A 22,224-nucleotide genomic window follows, 5' to 3' on the forward strand; every position below is an offset into this window, starting at 1 on the left:
TGCTTTCATGGACTCCATCTCATGTTCTTGAGATTTATTGCTTACTTCTTAGTATTATTCCTTTTTTCTTCTTTTGTATTTGCACTGATTGTTCACTCTGCTGAGGGTGGTCTTCCATTGATTCTATTATGGTATGAGTATGCCCGCAAGGAAATAGATCTAGGGGTTGTATTGGTGACATATATTCAATTCAAGTTTAATTGTCATTCAACCATACATGAATACAGCCAAACAAAGCCGTGTTACTCCAGGGTCAAGGTACAAAACACAGTACCAACAGCACAAATCACACATAGCATGTGTAAGATAGAAATATACAGCTGATCAATAAAAGAGACCAAACTCATGCCATCCAACACTGCCGTAATCTGCAGACGACCACTGCTGAGTGGGGTGGGGGGGGCGGCAACACCAACTCTGGCCTGGACACTGTGCCACTCTTGCCCCTGGTGGAGTGCACCGACTCCAACACCTCTCCTTGGCAGCTGTAAACAGGCAACAGAGTGGCTTGGGCCTAGTTTTTGCACATACAAAACAGGAAGCACATATAGGATATCAGTAAAGTACAACAATGTGAAATAAATACGCATGTAGTCCAGTTCCAGAGTCCATTGGGGGGAGCATCAACTCCAGCTCAAATGCTGCACCACTCTGCCCACCGTGTACCTTGATAATAAATTTATTCTGAACTTCTGAACAATTTCTTCTTGTTTGAAATGGAATAGAGATCATGCCAAGTTGCTCCAGAAATTCAACCAGAAATATTATCATATCTGTTAACCTTTTGTTACAAACACAATTTCTGCACCTATGGGTGCATGAAAGTGATGGAATTCATCAATTGACTTTTTTTTATTGAGGGGCCTAAAGGACATTGCTCTGAGAGCCTCATATCGTGGAAATTTGTGAGGGAAGTCCATCAGTCTCTTGCACTGGAACCCCCCTCCCTCCCATTTCATGTCTCCGGACCCCAAAAGCCCATGCACTGAAAATTCCAATTCCAGAACTGTCCCAACAGACATAACGTTGATCTTGCTGAACCTGACCAGACAGGTGCCAGCCCACCTGACCACATGCAAATCTCAGACAAACTGGCAACCCGAATTTGGATTATGCATCTAATTGCCCTCAAGACACTGCCAGTCCATCCCTCTCACCCCACCACTGCATAGGCCCAATCAGGAATTAGAGGTGGCTGCCTGTCATTCAAAAAACAATCTCTAAGAGGTGTAATGGATGTGCTATTTAAATTGTAACGAGGACAGCCTCATCTATACTGTGAAGAACAGCCACTAATCAAAGTAGATGTGAACTGCACACTGTTGAACTGTACTGTAAATGTCCTGGCAATTTTGTGCATCCATCTGTCAGATGTGCAAGGAATCTGGAAGGAAAATTGTGATTTTGTGCAATATGATAAGACCAAGACTGCACATAACACAAAGGTTGGAGGTGTTGTGGATAGTGTGGAGGGCTGTCAGAGGTTACAGCGGGACATTGAGAGGATGCAAAACTGGGCTGAGAAGTGGCAGAAGGAGTTCAAACCAGATAAATGTGAAGTGGTTTATTTTGGTAGGTCAAATATGATGGCAGAATATAGTACTAATGGTAAGACTCTTGTCTGTGTGGAGGATCAGAGGGATCTTGAGGTCTGAGTCCAAAGGAGCTGCGCAGGTTGACTTTGTGGTTAAGAAGGCGTATGGTGTATTGGCCTTCATTAATTGTGGAATTGAATTTAGGAGCCGAGAGGTAATGTTGCAGCTATATAGGACCCTGGTCAGACCCCACTTGGAGTACTGTGCTCAGTACTGGTCACCTCACAACAGGAAGGATGTGGAAGCCATAGAAAGGACACAGAGGAGATTTACAAGGATGTTGCCTGGATTGGGGAGCATGCCTCCTGAGAATAGGTTGAATGAACTCAGCCTTTTCTCCTTTCAGCGATGGAGGATGAGAGGTGACCTGATAGAGGTGTAAAAGATTATGAGAGGCATTGATCGTGTGGATAGTCAGAGGCTTTTTCCCAGGGCTGAAATGGTTGCCACAAAAGGACACAGGTTTAAGGAGCTGGGGAGTAGGTACAGAGGAGATGTCAGGGGTAAGTTTCTTACTCAGAGATTGGTGAGTGCATGGAATACGCTGCCGGTACTGGTGGTAGAACCAGATACAATAGGGTCTTTTAAGAGACTTTTAGATAGGTACATGGAGCTTAGTAAAACAGAGGGCTATAGGTAAGCCGAGTTATTTCTAAGGTAGGGACATGTTCAGCACAACTTTGTGGGCTGAAGGGCCTATATATTCCGCTGTAGGTTTTCTATGTTTCTATAACAAGGGATTTTCTGTTAAAAAGCATTTTCTGAATTTTATGCAAGTTATGGTCCATTGTGATGCAACTTACAGTTCATGCTGTGGAGATGGCACCAGCCTTGACCTAAATTTACACGCATTTACACTTTCGGTGTCTTCTAATGGAAAAGGGATAATAGTTGATTCTGTTGATGTCGGGAAAATGAACCTCACTCTTAGTCTAATTTTGAGAATGTGCGCCAAAGAGCTTGTCCAAGTGTTTGTGTACAAAGTTTACCACTGATTGAGTCAACTGCTGAGATCCATAATATCAGTATTGGAGTGATTAAAATTATTAAGAATGCTTCAGTTATACTGAAGGTGCAAAACGTAATGATTCCTTTCATGCTGACAGATCCACTGTGCGGATGTGCAATATTCTTCTTTCTATGATTTATTCAGTCACACTGAGTGGATTGGGCTGTTTAACCTCCCTTTCCAGAACAGTAGATATTGCAGAGAACACTTACACTGAGGAAGCAGAAGCTCTTTGAAGTAGGCCAGGTTTCCAGCTGCTCAGCATTAACCCAAGAGATTCTGCGTGTGCTGGAAATCTTGAGCGACAAAATGCTAGAGGAATTCAGCAGGTCAGGCAGCATTCTTTCCCCTTCCTTCCTAGCCCTGACAAAGGCTCTCAGCCTGAAACCTCGATTGTTTATTTCCCACTGCAGATACTGACTGATGTGCTGAGTTCCTCCAACTGTTTAGATCCACTGTTTAGGTACCTAATAAAGTGGTCACTGAGCGTATGTCTGTGGTCTTCTGCTGCTGTAGCCCATCTACTTCAAGGTTCGATGTGTTGTGTGTTCAGAGATGCTCTTCTGCATACTGCTCTTGTAACACATGGTTATTTCCAAAGTTCAATGTAAGTTTATTATCAAAGTACATATATGTCATCATATACAATCCTGAGATTCATTTTATTGTAGGCATACTTAAAAAATCCATAATAGAATCAATGAAAGTCCAAAGGCAACAAACTGTGCGAATACAAAAAAAACCAAACAATAAATATAGAGCATCTGTGTTACTGTCACCTTCCTGTCAACCTGAACTAATCTGGCCATTCTTCTCTAACCTCTTTCATTAAACAGGCATTTTCACCCACACAAATGCAGCTCACTGAAAGTTATTTTTGTTTTTCACACCATTCTCTGTAAACTCCAGAGATTGTTGTGTGTGAAAATCCTAGGAGATCTGCAGTTTCTGTGATACTCAGACCACCCCTTCCGGTAACAAGAACTATTCCACAGTTAAGGACACTTGGATCCCATTTCTTCCTCATTCTGATGTTTGCTCTGAACAACAACTGAACCTCTTGGCCATGTCTGCTTGCTTTTATACATTGAGTTGCTGCCATATGACTGGCTGATGTATATTAATGAAATATACGTGTACCTAATGAAATATATGTGGCCGCTGTGTGTACATCAAAGGCAGAATGCCAAGGACCTCAAGTCTATTACTTAATTAAAATGATTATGGATCCTTCAGTTATACTCACCTGCCTAATTTTAATCTTGGCAGGCAGTCCATCCATAGGGCAGAGCTTCATGTCAGACATTGAGAAGTAATAAAGAGCTGTGCGTCCATTTTTCTTGTGACCCAGGCCACATTGAAGGCCAGTTCCTGGCCCTTTCTCCTGAACCGGAGTTTCTTCATACTTGGCCATCATTTCAGGGAGACGAACATACAGCAGATCACGAGCAGATGGCCGGTACCTATCCCGAGTGAAAGACACTAACTTAGATTCAGTGTAGATCCCCTGAAACTGACCCTGGAACACAACTGGAGAGAGAGGGAGATGAAGGAAGGAGAGAGAGAGAGAGAGAGAGAGAGAAAGCAGAAGCAGTGTAACAGAAGAGTGATAAGAGTAAGTCAGCATAGAAACAGGTCCTTTGGCCCAACTTGTCCATGCTAACCATGCCGACCACCAAGTTAGTTGTACTTGCCCACATTTGGACCTTATCTCTCCAAACCAGTCCCAATCATGTATAGTTGCAAGAAAACTTTTGTGAACCTTTTGCAATTACCTTTTCTTCTGCATTAATTATCATAAAATGTGGTCTGATCTTCATCTATGTCACAGTATTAGACAAACACAATCTGTCTACACTAATAACACACAAACAGTTGTACTTCTCATCAAAACCGAATACACCATTTAAACAATCACATTTTAGGGTCAAAAAAGTATGTGAACCTCTGGGGTTATGCATTCTCCAAAAGCTGTTTGGAGTCAGGTGTTCCAATCAATGAATACTGAAAGAGAACCCTAATAGAACCCAAGGATAACAGCAAAAGATCTGTAGAAATATCTAGAACTTGCTAACTTCTCAGTTCACTGAGGAAACTATTGCTCTCCAAAAAAAAAACAGTGCTGCATGTCTCAAGTTTGCAAAAGACCAACTAGATTTTCCACAATGGTTCTGGGACAATGTTCTGTGGACCGAAGAAGACAAAAATTTAACTTTTTGGCAGAAGTGCACACTGCTGTGTTTGGAGGAAAAAGGGCACTGTACACCAACACCCAAACCTCATCCCATCTGTGACGCATGGTGGAAGGAGCGTCATGGTTTGAGGCCACTTTGTTGCCTCAGGGCCTGGACAGCATGCAATCGTTGAGGGAACAATGAATTCAAAATTGTCTCCAGCTATTTTACAGGACAATATCAGGGTAGCGGTCCATCACCTGAAGCTTAATAGAAGTTGGATGATGCAACTATACAATAATCTGAAGCACAAGAATAAATCAACAACAGAATGGTTTAAAAAGGAATGGCCAAGTCAGAGCCTAGACCTTAACCAGATTGAGATGTTGTGTCATGACCTGAAGAGGGCTGTTCACGCAAGATATCCCAGATAATGATGAACTGAAACAGTTTTGTATGGAGGAATGGTCTAAAGTTCCTCCTCACCGTTGAGCAAGTCTGACTGCAGCTATACAAAATGTTTGGTGGAGGTTATTGCTGCTAAAGGAGGTTCTACCAATTATTAAATACAAGGGTTCACATACTTTTTCCAGCCTGGACTGAGAATGAACAATGACATGAACAGTACAATCGTTTGTGTGCTATTCGCTTAGACAGATTGTGCTTGTCTATTATTGTGACTTAGATGAAGATCAGACCACATTTTATAAGTAATCAATGAGAAAACCAGGTAATTGCAAAAGGTTTACAAACCTTTTCTTGTAACTGTACTTATTTTCTGGCTAAGTATTTTTGAAAGTTGTTAATACATCTTCCTCAATTACTTTTTCTGACAGCTCAGTCCATATATGAATCATCCTCTACATCCTTTATTATGCCATGAAGCCTTACCATTAACCAAGGGGTCTGCAGACCCAGGTTGGCAACTCCTGCTTCCTGCTCCACATGAAGAAATGTCCCTCTGGTCTCTTTCAAATCAATCACCTCTCACCTTAAACCTATGCCCTTTAGTGTCCCTTCCTTGAGAAAAAGACTATGTCAGATCAACAATGAAAAGGACACAGTACAAAAGAACATCTACTGTACGGAAAAGAGTAAACAGTTGATGTGTCAGACTGAGACCCATCATCAGATCTTGAAAGGAAGGGGAGAAGTTTACTCATTTCCATAGATGTTGCCTGACTTGCTGAGTTCCTCCAGCATTTTGTGTGTGTTGCTTTGGATACCTAACATCTGGGGGCTTTCTCATGCTTTAGATAAATACCATGGCCAGTCCAGAACTCTGAAATAGTCTGACCTCTGGGATTATGAGGTTGTTCAACTCAAGAGGGAAAAGGAACAAAAAAAATTCACATGCAATAAAAGTACCGCAAAGAGTTAACTGACACCCAGAGCAATTAGAATTACCTTTAATCTGACTACTATCTAACAGTGTGAGGTTCCTATCAGCCAGTAAAGAAGATGTGAAGCTATTAACCACTTTAGCAGAAAGGAAATTTGGCAGCAAAGTTTTTAGATAAACTAGGCTGACAATACAAATGAGTTTTCCTGGGGGTTTAATGAAGCATTTATGGAGGGAAATCTGCTGCTCTTTCTTTATCTGTCCAAATGTGACTGTAGTCCCAAAGAAAATGGTTGACTCTAAAATGCCTCTGGAATAATTCCGGTCCGTTCACAAGCATTTAAGCTTGTGTATGAACTGTGAAAATGCCAGTAGTGCTTATAGCCCAGGAATAAATAAAAAAAACCCTACTGCATGCTTAATAGTTATTATATGAATTTAGTTATTGTATACTTTTGTTTTAGGAATTAATATTAATTCAGGGATCTTTAAAATCGAGGCTCCTCAGGGCCCTGACTTTGGTAAGGCATTATTAATACACCTCCAAACACAGACATGAAGGCTCATAAGAGGCACATACTTGATGATTGCTAAGTTAAGCATGAGATTGATAAAATCACTGGATGAGTTCCAGGTAAGAATAGGGGGAGATCTGTGGTGCAGATAAATGAGAGGTAATCTAATTAAACATAAAGGATGATGAGGGAGCTTGTCAGGATAGATGCAATCATGGAGGTCTTGACTGGAGGCCTCAAGTTAAGAAAGCCTGCACTTAAGAGATACACTGAGAGAAAGTTATTTCTTTGCTTGGAGTGCTGTGGATCTTTGAGATTCTGGACTCCAGAGAGTGAGAGTGTGGAGGCAATATCGTCTTGTCTACTCTTTGAATGGAGATGATGGTGTCCAGAGGGTTTTTTGGAAGTCAAGAATGAGGTGCAAATGTCCTAGCAGCCACTTTATTAGATGCACATAACAAAGAAGTAGCAGCAGAGAAAAGCAAGTGAGAAGAAAGGAGAAATGGTAAAGAAGAAGAAAATGAGAACAAAGAGTTCCCTCATGTTCCCCCTTTGTACTGCAAGCCCATTCAAGCTGGACCAATAAGCCTTTCTGACAGCAATGACAAAATACAAAATCAATCATATAGAAAGTAAAAATGCAAGAAAATTAACCATTTAGACTCTAATCCAGGACTGAGATGATAGATGGCGTTAACACTCACCTGGTCTCTGAATATCACTTCTCTGAACAAGAAGATACAGCAGCATCTCCATTTCCTAAAAAGATTGAGGCAAGCAAAGCTTCTACCTGCACCCCCCCCCCCCACCCACCTTAAGTGCATTTTACAGGAGCACCATTGACAGCAACCTGACTAGTCGCATCTCCACCAGGTATGAGAGGTATGAGCATTGGCCCACAAATCCCTACAGAGGATTGTGAGAGCAGCTGAGAGGATCACAGATGTCTCCCTACCATCTATCAGGAACATTTATCTGGCGCGCTGCATCTGCAGGGCTCTTAGTATTATTAAGGTTCCCACCTATCCATCCAGCATCATCTTTGACTTTCTACCATCAGGCAGGAGACACCGATGCATTAAAAACAAGAAAGTTCAGGATGAGAAACAGTTTCTTCCCCCAGGCTTTTACACTTTTGAACTCCTGGCCGCATTGTATTTGAAATGTCACTGGTTAATCTGTTCTGTACCTTCCAATATATAAAATTAATGGCTATTTATTTGTGATTTATCTGTGGAATTTAACCATACTTTCACAAGTTAGCTTATATTGTGTGTGTTATGTGTACTACTGTACTTTACGCCTTGGTTTGAAGAAACATTGTCTTGTATCTAAATGCATTATATGGTTATATAAATGTACAGTGCCTGTAAAAAGCTTTCACCCCCCCCCCCCCGTAAGTTTTCATGTTTTATTGTTTTACAACATTGAACAAGTGATTAATTTGGCGTTTTTTGACACTGATTAACAGAAGACTTGTCCGTGTCAAAGTGAAAACATATCTCTACAAAGTGACCCAAATTAATTACAAATATACAGTAAAACACAAAATAATTGATTGTACAAGTATTCACCCCTGCTTTAGTATGACACACCAAATCATCACTGGTGCAGCCAACTGGTTTTAGAAGTCACATAATTAGTTAAATGGAGATTTGTTGTTGGGAGATCTGTGAACAGTCAAGGTGTTTCAACCGATTGTAGTAAAAATACGCCTGTATCTGGAAGGTCCAACTGCTGGTGAGCCAGTATCCTGGCAAAAACTACACCATGAAGACAAAAAGCACTCCAAGCAACTCCATGAAAAGGTTATTGAAAAGCGCAAGTCAGAAGATGGATACAAGAAAATTTCCAAGTCACTGAATATCCCCTGGAGTACAGGCAGTCCCCAGGTTACGAACAAATTCCGTTCCTGAGTCCGTCTTTAAGTTGAATTTGTACATAATTCGGAACAAGTATATCAGGTATTATCTAGCATCAGTTAGTCAGACATTTGTCTTAGTATATAGTATATATTGTACCTTACTATGCATATAAAACTCTTAAGAAACATATGTATTCCAACAATTAAAACAATGTGTTGCTTAGTAGCTATTGTAGCTTTCATCGGGGCAGGGTCTTTCACATGCTTCATTATTCTCACTTTATCTTTTATCCTTTAAATTTGTTCAAACCATTGACCGACTGTAGCCTAACACTTCTCCAATGACCGATGATGTTTCACCTATTTCCAAACGCTTTATTATTTCCACTTTATTTTCAATCGTGATTGCTTCCCATCAAGGGAACAGAAACACTGTGGGTGGCAGGTGTCAAGCTCTGCGGGTCCTAAGGACCACCACACTGAATTCCCCGGGTCCTAAAGTCCACTGCATTGAATTAAGGTTAAATGGGACAAGTGGGGACTGTGCTGGGTTTGGGTATTTAATCCTCCACAATATTCTGCATGGGAATTTAAACTGGAGCTGGCAGTGTTTTTTATGAGGTCAAGTTGCGAGCTTGACATCAACCTGGCACAGATGGAGAGCGTGCTAGGGAGCGGTCTGTCACTGGATCGAACTCAGGAACCTCCATTCTCGAGCCCAGTGCTGATCTCACTGCGACCAGGAGGGTCAGGGTGAATCTTGCTAAGAAAAATTTAAGCCAAATACAAAGTTACACACTTAACAGTGTCAATGGCAACAACTTAAAATGGCGGACAGCGTGGCGATCCGACTTAAAATGGTGGGCGGCGTTCTCCTTCCTCGGTTCGTAAGTACAAGTTGTTCGTAAGTTGGATATTCGTAACTCGGGAACTACCTGTACAGTTAAGTCAATCAAGAAATGGAAAGAATATGGCACAGCTGTAAATCTGCCTAAAGCAAGCTGTCCTCAAAAACTGAGTGACTGTGCAAGAAGGGGGATAATGAGGATGGCTACCAAGAGACCTATGACTGCTCTGGAGGAGTTAAAAACTTCAGTGGCTGAGATGGAAGAGACTGTGCATACAACTGTTGCCCGGGTGCTTCACCAGTCACAGCTTTATAGGAGAGTGGCAAAGAGAAAGCCACTATTGGGGGAAAAAAACACAAATGAAATCTCAGCTAGAGTTTATCAGAAGGCATGTGGGAGTCTCTGAGGTCAGCTGGAAGAAGATTTTATGGTCTGATGAAACCAAATTTGAGCTTTCTGGCCATCAGACTAAATGCTAGGTTTGGCACAAGCCAAACACTGCACATCATCATAAACACACCAGTCCTAACGTGAAGCATGGTGGTGGCTGCATCATGCTGTGGAGATGATTCACTGCAGCAGGCCCTGGAAGGCTTGTGAAGGTAGAAGACAAAATGAATGCAGCAAAATACAGGGAAATCCTGGAGGAAAACCTGATGCAGTCTACAAGAGAACGGTGACTTGGGAGAAGATGTGTTTTCCAGCAAGACAATGACCCCAAACATAAAGCCAAAGCTTCACAGGAATGGCTTAAATACAACAAAGTTAATGTCCTAGAGTGGCCAAGTCAGAGTCCAGACCTCAATCTAATTGAGAATTTGTGGTTGGACTTGAAAAGGACTGTTCACTCATGATCCCCATGTAATCTGACAGAGCTTGAGCAGTTTTGTAAAGAAGAAATTGTAGTGTCCAGATGTGCAAAGCTGATATCCACACAGACTCAAGGCTGTAATTGCTCCCAAAGGTGCATCTACTAAATACTGACTGGTTGGGTGTGAATATTTCTGCAATAAATTATTTTGTTTTATATTGGTAATTAATATATTTGTAGAGATTTGTTTTTACTTTGACATGAATGAGTCTTTTCCTGTTGCTCACTGTCAAAAAAACCAAATTAAACCCATTCTGATTTAATATTGTACAACAATAAAGCATGAAAACTTCCAAGCCGGGTAGGGGGGGGCAGGGGTAATGCTTTTTATAGGCACTATAGACAGTTAAATGACAATAAACTTGATGGCTTGTTACAGATCAGCATTGAATGGCAGTGCAATCTCAAGAGACTGTATAAGTCTATTCCTAATAATGATAAGTAATATTATTAATGGAAAGCTACTACTTTAAAACAGGGTTCTCAACCTGGGATCCACAGACCGATTTCTTAATGGTATTGGTCCATGGCATTAAAAAACAAGGTTGGGAACCCCTGCCTTAATGACAATGTGTTCTATCTAGTTAACTGGGGAAATCAGAAACACTTTCAACTTACCGAGGTTCCTTTTGCAGCATGTCCGTCACAAGGCCTTTAAATGCAGCACTATAGTTATTGGTGATGGGAGCAAACTGTCCTTTCATGATCTTATTTACCACTGCTGGTAGATTAGTTCCTGCAAGAAAGAGAACAGAACAATTATGCTGCATATTATGCCATTAACTGAGATAAATGACTTATTAAGCTGCTCTTGGTGGGTTGTTTCAGTGATAAATGTTAGCGAAGACAGAGAGGGAACTTCCCACGTTCCTCAAATAGCACCTGGGGATCTTTAAAGTCTAACTGAACAGGTAAATCTTGGTTTGACAGCTCTTCCAAAGTACACCTACTCCGAGCAAATCCAGTGTGAGTCAAACAAATACCTGAACTAGGGTTTAAACCTATGCTCTGTCTCAGAAATGTCAACACAGGGCATCATGTGATGACGTAGGATCGAGACGTGGAAATCCAGCTTTCCCGTAAAAACTAGTAAAATAAAGTTTAAGTGAAGAAGAGTTAATAAATACTTTCTAAAAACTACTTATAAACAACTCAGGACTATCTTTAGATATGTCTCCTAAACAGAAACAGAAGAGAACTTTTTACTTTGAAGACAGAGTGAGTTGGCAAAGAAAGAGGCCTGACCATTATGACAGAACCTCGTATTCAAGTTGGATCTCTTCCCGGCGAAGTACATGTCGCTTCCGACGATGCAGGACAGGAAACTGCGGCAGCATCAATGGTCTCTACGAAGAAACAGCAGGAACTGCACATGCATGAAGAAATGGGTATATGCAAACAGGTGCAAACAAAACTACAAGTTCCAGCTGTGACTGAAAGTGAAATTGAACCGGAAGTAGAATCAGACCCTCTGGAAAACACAGATGAGGAAATAGATGAAGGAGAAGAAGAACAGGAAGAAATTAAAGGTGGAAAACTTTCTGGAGACATAAGAAAATCCCTGATACAAATAATGCATGAATTAAAAGCATTAAAAGTAATGAAAACAGATATTAAAAATATGAAGATTACGCTTGATAAGGTGGTGGAAAAACAAAAGAAAACAAATAAGAAAGTTTAAAAAGTTGGAAGTAAAAACGGGAGACACCACTGAAAGAGTGGACAAGATGGAAGATAATATCCTTGCCTGGACATCAGAAAGAAAACGGTTGTTGGAAAAAGTAGATGTGCTTGAAAATCTTAGCAGACAAAACAATATTAAGATTGTTGGTCTTAAAGAAGGTATAGAGGGAGAAGATCCAATAAAATTCTTTCAAAAATGGATCCCGGAAATCTTTGAAATGGAAGAGGGAAGTCAGTTAATTGAAATCGAAAGGGCTCATTGAGCTTTAAGACCAAAGCCCCAACAAGATCAAAATCCATGATCAATCTTGATAAAATGCTTAAGATATCAAGATAAAGAAAAGATCTTGAAGGCAGCTGCTCAAGGTGCCAGAAAGAGAAATGGGCCATTGATGATAGAAGGGAAAAGAGTTCTTTTCTATCCTGATATAAGTTACGACCTGTTGAAGAGGAGAAAGGAATTTAACCCAGTGAAAAAAAAATCTTATGGGAAAAGGGTTATAAATTTATTCTGAGCTACCCGGAAACACTGATAATCTTTTTGGATGAGTAAGAAAAAAGATTTTTTACTGATCATCGGAAAACGGAGGAGTTTGTACAAGAACTTCCTAATATTCATGAGACGCGGTAAAGAATTATGGAAGTGAAATGGATTAAAGATGAAGACTGAGATAGGGATCAGATTTGATGTATATTTAAGAGTAGACGAATATACAAATATACTTTAAGTATATGACAGAAGGGGAGAAAGATAAAAAAATTGAGGAATATTAATTGGGGGTAGAGATATTAATTTTTTTCTTCACTTATATATATCTTTTTTTGTTACGGGGAGCTGGAGGAGCTTCTGATCAATTGCTGCGGGATTCACGTGTGTAATCATGGCAATTGCCATGACCCGTAAAATGGAGGGGGGTTATGTTGTGTTTCTATTCATTCACAACATTAGTAGGGGGGTATTTTGTTATCTCTTTCTTTACTATCTATCATCCTTCTATTTTTCTTCTTTTGCCTGGATGATTGGTGGGGTGGAGACACATAGCAACATGGAGAATTTTAAAGAGATTCCCCAAGGTATTGTGAAATGACTAATTTACTGAATTTTTTAAGTTTTAATGTTAATGGGCTTAATGGACTGGTGAAAAGAAAAAGAGTTTTAACACATATTAAGAAAATGAAAGGAGATATAGCTTTTTTTGCAGGAATCACATTTAACAGAGATAGAACATCAGAAATTAAAGAGAGATTGGGTTGGATGTGTTATTGCAGATTCATTTAATTCAAAGGCGAGGGGAGTTGCAATTTTGGATAATAAAACCTTACCAATTAAAATACAAAATGTACTAATTGATTCTGTGGGGAGATATGTGATTATACATTGTCAAATCTTTTTGGAATTATGGATGCTTATGAATATTTATGCACCAAATGAAAATTATGCAAAATTTATACAAGAAACTTTTTTGAATTTGGCTGATGCACACAATAAAATATTAATAGGTGGAGACTTTAACTTTTGACTAGACCCAGTTCTAGATAGGTCAACTAAGGTTGTTACAAAATCGAAAGTAATAAAGCTAACTTTATCATTGATGAAAGACTTAAATTTGATTGATATATGGAGAATTAATCCAAGAGAAAGAGATTATTCATTTTATTCAAATAGACATAAAACTTATTCAAGGATTAATTTTTTACCTATTATCAATGAATATTCAGGATAGAGTGAAAAGTGTGGAATATAAAGCGAGAATACTGTCAGATCATTCCCCCTTGATAATGACAACGATAATGCTGGATAAGGAGGAATTGATTTACAGATGGAGATTTAATTCAATTTTATTAAAATGTCAAGATTTTTGTGATTTTATGGAAAAACAGATCCAATTTTTTTTGGATACAGACTCACATTCAGTTGAAGATAAATTTATATTATGGGAAGTGATGAAAGCATATTTGAGGGGCCAGATAATAAGTTATACCTCTAAAATTAAGAAGGAATATATGGTAAAAATAGACCAATTAGCAAAAGAGATTACAAAATTAGAAAAAGAATCTCAAAGATATATGACAGAAGAAAAACGAAGACAACTTGTCAATAAGAAGTTACATAATATGCTCCAGACATACCGAACAGAAAAAGCAATTATGAGAACTAAACAGAGATATTATGAATTGGGTGAAAGATCACACAAGATTCTTGCTTGGCAGTTGAAAACAGAACAGGCTTCCAAAACAATAAATGCAATTAGAACAAGTGCAAATAAAATTACTTATAAACCTTTTGAAATTAATGAAACCTTTAAAAATTTTTATTCCAAATTATATCAATCGGAATCACAAAATGAGGTTGCTGAGATAGAAATTTTTTTTATTACAAATAACTCTTCCAAAATTGAATTCGGAAGAACAGAAAGGATTAGATATGCCCTTTACATTAAAAGAGGTTGAAGAAGCTCTAGGATCACTCCAGAGTAATAAATCTCCAGGAGAAGACGGTTTTCCACCTGAATTTTATAAAAAATTTAAAGATTTATTAATCCCTCCCTTTATGGAGTTAATACATCAAGCAGAACGAACACATAAACTTTCACAATCTTTTTCAACAGCAATCTTAATAGTATTGCCAAAAAAAGATAGAGATCCTTTAAAACCAACATCATATAGGCCTATCTCTTTGTTGAATACAGATTATTAATAGCAAAAATTTTATCTAATAGATTATCTAAATATTTACCAAAATTAATACATATGGATCAAACAGGCTTTATTACAGATAGACAATTGGCGGATAATGTAACTTGGTTACTTAGCATAATTCATTTGGCACAAAAGAAGGAAGAAATGAGTGTGGCAGTTGCTTTGGATGCTGAAAAAGCATTTGATAGTTTGGAATGGGACTTTTTATTTAAGGTATTGGAAAAATATGGGTTAGGAAAATCTTTTATAAACTGGATCAAAACCTTAAATACTAGTCCCAAAGCTAAAGTAGTGACAAATGGTCAAATTTCAACATCATTCCAGTTAACAAGGTCAACTAGACAAGGCTGTCCATTATCACCTGCCCTATTTGTATTCGCGATAGAACCATTAGCTGAATTAATTAGAACTGATTCAGATATTATGGGCTTCAGAGTTAACCAGGAGGAATATAAGATTAATTTATTTGCTGATGATGTTCTGATTTATCTAACAAACCCATTGCATTTGTTGTATAAACTATCTTTTAGATTGGAAGAATATGGGAAAATATCAGGGTATAAAGTAAACTGGGATAAAAGTGAAATTTTACCCCTTACTAAAGGAGATTATAGTCAATGTCGATTAGTAACTCAATTTAGATGGCTGATAAATGGTATAAAATATTTAGGTATAAGAGTCGATAACGATATAAAGAATTTATATAAATTAAATTATTTGCCATTATTGAAAAAAATTCAAGAGGATCTTGATAAATGGATGATGTTACCAATAACATTAGTAGGTAGAGTTAATGCTGTAAAAATGAATATATTTCCTAGATTACAATATTTATTCCAAACATTACCAATACAACTGCCGCAGAAGTTTTTTCAAGAGTTGAATAAATGTGTGAGGAAGTTTCTTTGGAAAGGTAAGATGTCAAGAATATTGTTGGAAAAATTAACATGTAAATTTGACCTAGGAGGGTTACAACTCCCAAATTTTAAGAATTATTATAAAGCAAATCAACTTAGATTTATTGCATCTTTTTTTGATGAAGATAAACCGGCATGGATTAGAATAGGGTTAGATAAGATAGAAGAAAATATACCAGAAGATTTTATATATAAATGGGAATCCAAATGGATATGGGAAAAGAAAGAATCTCTTATATTAAAACATTTGATTGATTTATGGAATAAGATATATGTTGATGATCAGATAAAGAAATCTTTATTAGCAAAGAGAACCCTAATTCAAAATAGACTCATTCCTTTTACAATGGATAACCAACTTTTATATAACTGGTTTCAAAAAGGGATTAGATATATAGGTGACTGTTTTGAAGGAGGTATATTGATGTCGTTTGATCAACTAAAGAATAAATATTAAATATCAAACAACACTCTTTTCTGTTACTTTCAATTAAGGGCTTATTTAAGAGATAAACTGGGTCAAACAATGTTAATGCCGAAGCCTAATGAAATAGAAATTTTAATTCAAAAAGGAAAAAATTTAAAAATTTATTTCTTGTATGTGTAATTTGATACAAAAACAGACAATTAAACATGGAATTCATAAGTCAAGACAAAAATGGGAAACTGATTTGAATATTAAAATTGATGAAACAAGTTGGTCAAGACTATGCCTTGACAGTATGACAAATACAATAAATGTCCGACTTAGATTAGTACAATACAATTTTTTACATCAATTATATATTACACCACAATAAATAAATAAATAGATTAAACCCAAATTTATCTGACCAATGTTTTTGATGTAATCAAGAAATTGGTACTTCTTTACACTCTACTTGGTCTTGTTTTAAAATTCAACCTTTTTGGATAAATTTAAGGCTTTTACTGGAACAAATTATTGGAATACAACTTCCACATAACCCAATATTATTTTTATTAGGCAATATTGAAGGAATAATACCGAAACCAAAATTGAATAAATATCAGAAAAAATTTATAAAAATTGTACTGGCAGTAGTCAAAAAAGCTATTGCAGTTACTTGGAAATCAGATTCATACTTAACTATGGACCATTGGAATAATGAAATATTTAGCTGCATTCCACTTGAAAAAATTACTTATAATTTAACCCAATATCATATTTGGATGAATATGATATATTTTTGAAAATTTGGCACCCGCATTTACAAAAGATAGTATTAAATATATAGGTCCTTCAAAGATAAAATTATTAGCTATTTGGGGAAAAATTAATAAATAAAGACATATACTAAAGCTATTTTGAACTCCATGGAGCATGTGGGGATCTTCTGATAACCAGGCAATCTTTCTCCTTCTTTTTCTTTTTTTTAGATAGGGATGCTAAGGGGGGGAAGGGTTAAGGGGAGGGGGGAGGGCTGATATTAATTTTCATTACTCTATTTTTCTATTTATTTTATGTAATTCTGTTAAAAATTTAATTTAAAAAAATTAAAAAAAAGAAATGTCAACACAACAAATTGAGCCTGGCTATCAAGAAGTTTTAAAATGATGTTTACAAAAACAATAATGCTTTTCTACAGTAATGCAAGAGAGGCTGCAGATGCTGTGATTCTTGAGCCATATACAGACACACAAAAGCCTGCAGGAGCTCGGGGAGCATCTATGGAAGGGAATAATCAGTGGACATTATAGACTGAGTCCCTTCATCAGGACTGGAAAGGAAGAGGGCAGAAGCCCCCATGAAAAGTGAAGAGGAGGGGTTGAGGTAAAATCCGGCAGGTAATGGGAGAAGATAGGTGTGTGGGAGGGGGTGTTGAAAGTAAATTCCCACCCTCCCTCTCTCACCTGGATTCACCTATCACACCTGACAGCTTGCATCCTTCCCCTCCCCTACCTTTTCATTCTGCCCCTTTCCTTTCCAGTCCCTGTTTATGTTGCCTGACCTGTTGAGTTCTTCCAGATTTTTGTGAAAACTAACTGCAGGTTATACAGGTAGCATTCAGCTTTGTTCTCTCAGAGCCAGTGTCATGTTTGCAGAAAAATCTACTCCATCACTTAAAACTGTATTATTGTTATGCCAATTTTCCTTTTTTTGTGCAATCAATTTAACAGAAACTACCTCTAGAGTAACCCCTAATAACAATACTCACAGCAGGTGGTTTAATGCAAGAATTAACAGGGAAATAGATCATTTATGAATAAACCTATTGTTGTCAATACTGACTGTAATTCTCCATTGTGTGTATGAAGATGATTACCATATCTTACATGCATTCTATTAGAGCCTTCCTCAGAGGTATACTCAAGGCACCTGTGTGCAAAGAGAGGTACTACTGCCTCCAATAATTACTAAGGGAAGGGTTAATGTGAGGTTATGATGTATTACCTCAGCAATACTAAGGATGTGTGCGGTCCCTCAGAAAGCCGGAAAATTCAATTTCATCTGCAAGTGCTTGACCTATTTACCTTTCTAATATAATCTATTGTGCCTCTACTAATTAACCTAATGAATTTCCTCACTGCTAATTAGTTTGGTCAATTTTCATGCCTCCTACCTTCAAAAGTGCGCTGACGGCATGCCATCTCATAAAGGATGCAACCAAGCGACCAGATGTCAGACTTCTCATTGTAGCACTTTCCCTCGCAGATCTCGGGTGAGAGGTAATGAGGAGTGCCTGCACAATGGAAACAATTCATCAAGTAAATCCGCCCCCAGCGGCATGGAACCTACAATGCTGAACTTCACTTCCTCCCCCACTACCCACAAACCCACCCAATCCTACCACTGACTTCTACACGTAAGCCTCTAACAGGCAGGAACCCTTACTGCTTGCGTAAGCCCGACTAATGTACAGCCCTTACAGGTGAACATGCATTTGGGAGGCTTGTGGTATGAGTTTGGTGGCTGCTGAAGGCATCTTCTGCTGAGTGGGAGCTTAGTTTGTTGCTGCATTTCTGACTTGCAGACTATTTGGGTTGCAAACAGTTCACCAAAATGTCCACTCTCAGCATGGTCCGAATTGATCAGCAGTTATCTTTATTTATATTTGCACTTGTTGTCCAGCTCACCTGCCATTGACTATCCTTCTCTCTACATACTGGCCAGGATCGCCCCTTACTGTGGAACGTCTAAGGCTATGGAAAACATTCAAAATGGCCAAAACTCTAATACGCTGCAATGTACAGTCCACTGTTCAATTTGCCACATCGCAGCACATACTTCCCACCCCTAGCCAAGATCAGGTTCTTCCCCCCAACCCTATCTGAGAGCAGGAGCCTTCCCCGATCCCTGCTTGAGATCAGGTATCCTCACCCCACTCTGAACTGACACCACGCTTCATCTCTTGTCCTTACCTGAGATCAGGTGCCTTCCTCTCAGCCCTACCTGAGATGAAGTGCTTTCCATTAACTGTGGACTGGAGACTAGCTCTTTGATCAGAAAAGTGGTGTGCTGGTTAAAGGGTGAGGGATCAGGACATGTTGATGTTCACTAGGTGTGCTATACATGAGTGGCTGAATACTTACAGGCAGGTGCAGCAAGAGAGTAAGGGCAGATTGTGTGTTAGCCTTTATTATGAGAAGGCATGGCTGCAAACCACAATAAGTGGCAGAGAATGCTCAAAGGACTGGATGACATACTCCTGCTTGTATTTGATAAGGCATAATGTTGCACAGATCATAGAACAGTAAAGCTCAGGACTTTGGCCCACAATGTTGTGTCAAACCAATTAAACGAGTAATTAAATGCCTAACTAAATGGATCTCTTCTGCATGTCCCTCCACTCTCTGCAAATTCATGTGCCTACAGTATCCAAGAGCTTCTTAAATGCCTCTCTCATATTTGCCTCCACTATCACTCCTTGCAGTGCAATTCAGGCACCCACAACTCTCTATTTTAAAAAAAAACTTGTTCCAGACATCTTTGGACTTTGCCCATCTCACATTAAATGCATGCCCTGTACTTATAGACATTTCAACCTTGGTAAAAGCATACCAGCTACCTAATATATTTAACCTTCTATCAGTTCTTCCCTCAGCCTCTGCCACTCTAGACACTTCCTCCCACCTTTACTTAAGACTTTCTCTTACTCTTACCAGGTCCTTTCTCCAACCTTACCCAAGACCACGTCTTGGTCATAATGTGACTCCAACCTAACCCTTTACTCTAAAATGCCATTAGCTCTTTCCATACCTTTTTTTGTGCTTCAAGTAAAACTCACCCAAGATGGTATGTGCCTCACTTCCTGTCATCATCAATTTGGCCACCCCAAAATCACCAAGCTTCACTTCGCCTTCTTTGGTGAGGAAAAGGTTGGCCGTCTTTAGATCTCGGTGTAACACATTGTGTTCATGTAGGTAACAGGTTGCAGCCACCATTTGCTGGAAGAGGTTCAGGATTTCCAATTCTTCCAACTCTCGATCCTGCAATGAAAGCACTGATACTTTGGAGAACAGGGTGACACTGCCTGTGCCAGCATTCTTTCTGTTGTAACATGAACGAAGCTTCTGGACAGACAATGAAGCTAGTGGATATGAAAGCGTTTTATTCAACAAAAACGAGCAGCAGGCCTCATATTAACACATATAACAAGCTGGAGGAACAGCAGGTCGGGCAGCATTTGTGGAAACGAGCAGTCAATGTTTCGGGCCGAGACCCTTCGTCAGGACTGAAGAGGGAGGGGGCAGGGGCCCTATAAAGAAGGTGGGGGGAGAGTGGGAAGGAGAAGGCTGGTAGGTGCCAGGTGAAAAACCAGTAAGGGGAAAGATCAAGGCGTGAGGGAGGGGATAGGCAGGAAAGGTGAAGAAGGGATGTAAGGGGAAAGCACTGTGTAGTAGAAGAAGGCAGAATCATGAGAGAGGTGATAGGCAGCTGTAAGAGGAGGCAGAGTGAAAGTGGGATGGGGGAAGGGAGAGGGAGGGAATTACTGGAAGTTGGAGAATTCGTTGTTCAGGCCAAGGGGAATTAGGGAAAATTATAGATGGAATTTGAGCTGAGTCTAATGACATAATCACGGGTGTAGAGAGAGTAGAGCAGTGGGTTAAGCATGCATCCTTGAGGTCTGTCTGCCAGTGTTGATTGTCAGCAAGGAAGAGATGTTACTTCTGATCCACACTGACTGTGGTCTCCTGGTGTGGAAGTCAAGGGTCAGCGGCAGAGAGAGCTACAGAGGCCCAAGTTTTGGAGCTTGTTGAGTAGAACTGAGGTATGATTGCAGTCAATAAACAGCAGTCTGAGGTAGGTATTGCTATTGTCCAAGTGATCTAAAGCCGAGTGGAGGGCCAGTGAAATTCCAGCCACTGTAAACCTATTGTGGCGACAGGCAAATTGCAGTGCGTCCAGGTCCTTCTTTAGGCAGGAGATGATTCCGAACATGACTAATCTCTCAAAACACTTCATAATAGATGTGATGAAGGCACGCTCTTCTGCTAAAATGGATAATTCCACATGTTCCTGCATTGTATTCTATATCCCATTTCCCAGATGTAGAACATGGAACATAGAAGATTACAGCACAGGAACAGGTCATTCCACCTACAATGTTGTGCCAAACCAACCAAAAAGCAAATCACACCCGAACCCCAATCCCTCCAACCTACACCATGTCCATATCCCTCCATCTTCCTTACCTCGATGTGCCTATCCAAATGTCTCTTAAATGCCTTGACCCATAAACCTATCTCATTATCCTCTTCACGATTTACTGTACTTCCTTAGTATTTTTGTGTTATCAGCATACTTAGTAGAAATTCCAATCAGCAAACATATAAATGGACCCAGGGCTGCCAAAGCAAGTGCAAGCATGGGACGAGTTTTTCTCTTGACAGTTGCTGGCTGTCTGATTTTCTGAGTATTTCCTACATTATTTTAATTGAATAATCAAAGCTTGCTCTGCACCTCAACTATGGATGATACTTAGAAATTAATTGAACAGGAATGGTAACTGGATAATGAGTTTGGATTCTTAAAAGGTGTCCACATAAAACTCCATTTGAAATGGTTAGCTGGATTAGAAACAGAGGCTGTTAGGAAATTGAGTTGGTGCAAAGAAGAACCACATTGCTTGACTACACATCCACTGCATTTTTTACTATAGTTTACCATAAGACATGGGAGCAGAATTAGGCCATTAAGCCCATCGAATCTGCTCTGTCATTCTATCATATTTTATTTATTATCCCATTCAACCCTATTCATCTGCCTTCTATCCATAACCTTTGACACCCTTACTAATCAAGAATCTATTAACCTCCACTTTAAATAAACCTAATGACTTGGCCTCCAAAGCTGTAAGTGGCAATGAATTCCACAGATTCACCACTCTCTGGCTAAAAAAATTCCTCCTCATCTCTGTTCTAAAGTGGTGTCCTTGTATTAGACTATAAGACATAGGAGCAGAATTAGGCCAGTCAGCCCATCAAGTCTGCTCCACCATTCCATCATGGTTGATCCTGGCGCCCACTCAACCCCATATCCTTTGATGTCCTGACTGAACAGGGAACTATCAATGGCCGCCTTAATTTTACCCACGGACTTGGCCTCCACCGCAGTCTGTGGAAGATCATTCCACAGATTCACTAATCTCTGGCTAAAAAAATTCCTCTTTACCTGGGCTCTAAAAGGTTACCCTTCAATTTTGAGGCTGTTCTCTCTAGTTGTGGATACCACCACATAGGAAAC

General features: G+C 39.2%; 1 protein-coding gene across 7 annotated transcripts in view; it reads right to left on the reverse strand.

Moving 5' to 3' along the window:
- The window catches only part of LOC132382540 (serine/threonine-protein kinase Nek8-like), a 117,335-nt gene that overhangs the window by 66,492 nt on the left and 28,619 nt on the right, over positions 1–22,224 (reverse strand). For all 7 annotated transcript variants that reach the window (XR_009508384.1, XR_009508383.1, XM_059952844.1 and 4 more), the window contains 4 exons: positions 19,766–19,967; positions 18,101–18,220; positions 10,837–10,954; positions 3,851–4,067 (listed from right to left, as the gene is read on the reverse strand). Coding sequence is in view for 5 of the 7 variants with exons in the window: in XM_059952844.1 (XP_059808827.1) it covers positions 3,851–4,067; positions 10,837–10,954; positions 18,101–18,220; positions 19,766–19,967 (657 nt within the window). In the remaining 2 variants the exon portion in view is untranslated. The remainder of the gene's footprint in view (positions 1–3,850; positions 4,068–10,836; positions 10,955–18,100; positions 18,221–19,765; positions 19,968–22,224) is intronic.

Source organism: Hypanus sabinus, chromosome 28, assembly GCF_030144855.1.
Source record: "Hypanus sabinus isolate sHypSab1 chromosome 28, sHypSab1.hap1, whole genome shotgun sequence".
Lineage (NCBI taxonomy): Eukaryota > Metazoa > Chordata > Chondrichthyes > Myliobatiformes > Dasyatidae > Hypanus > Hypanus sabinus.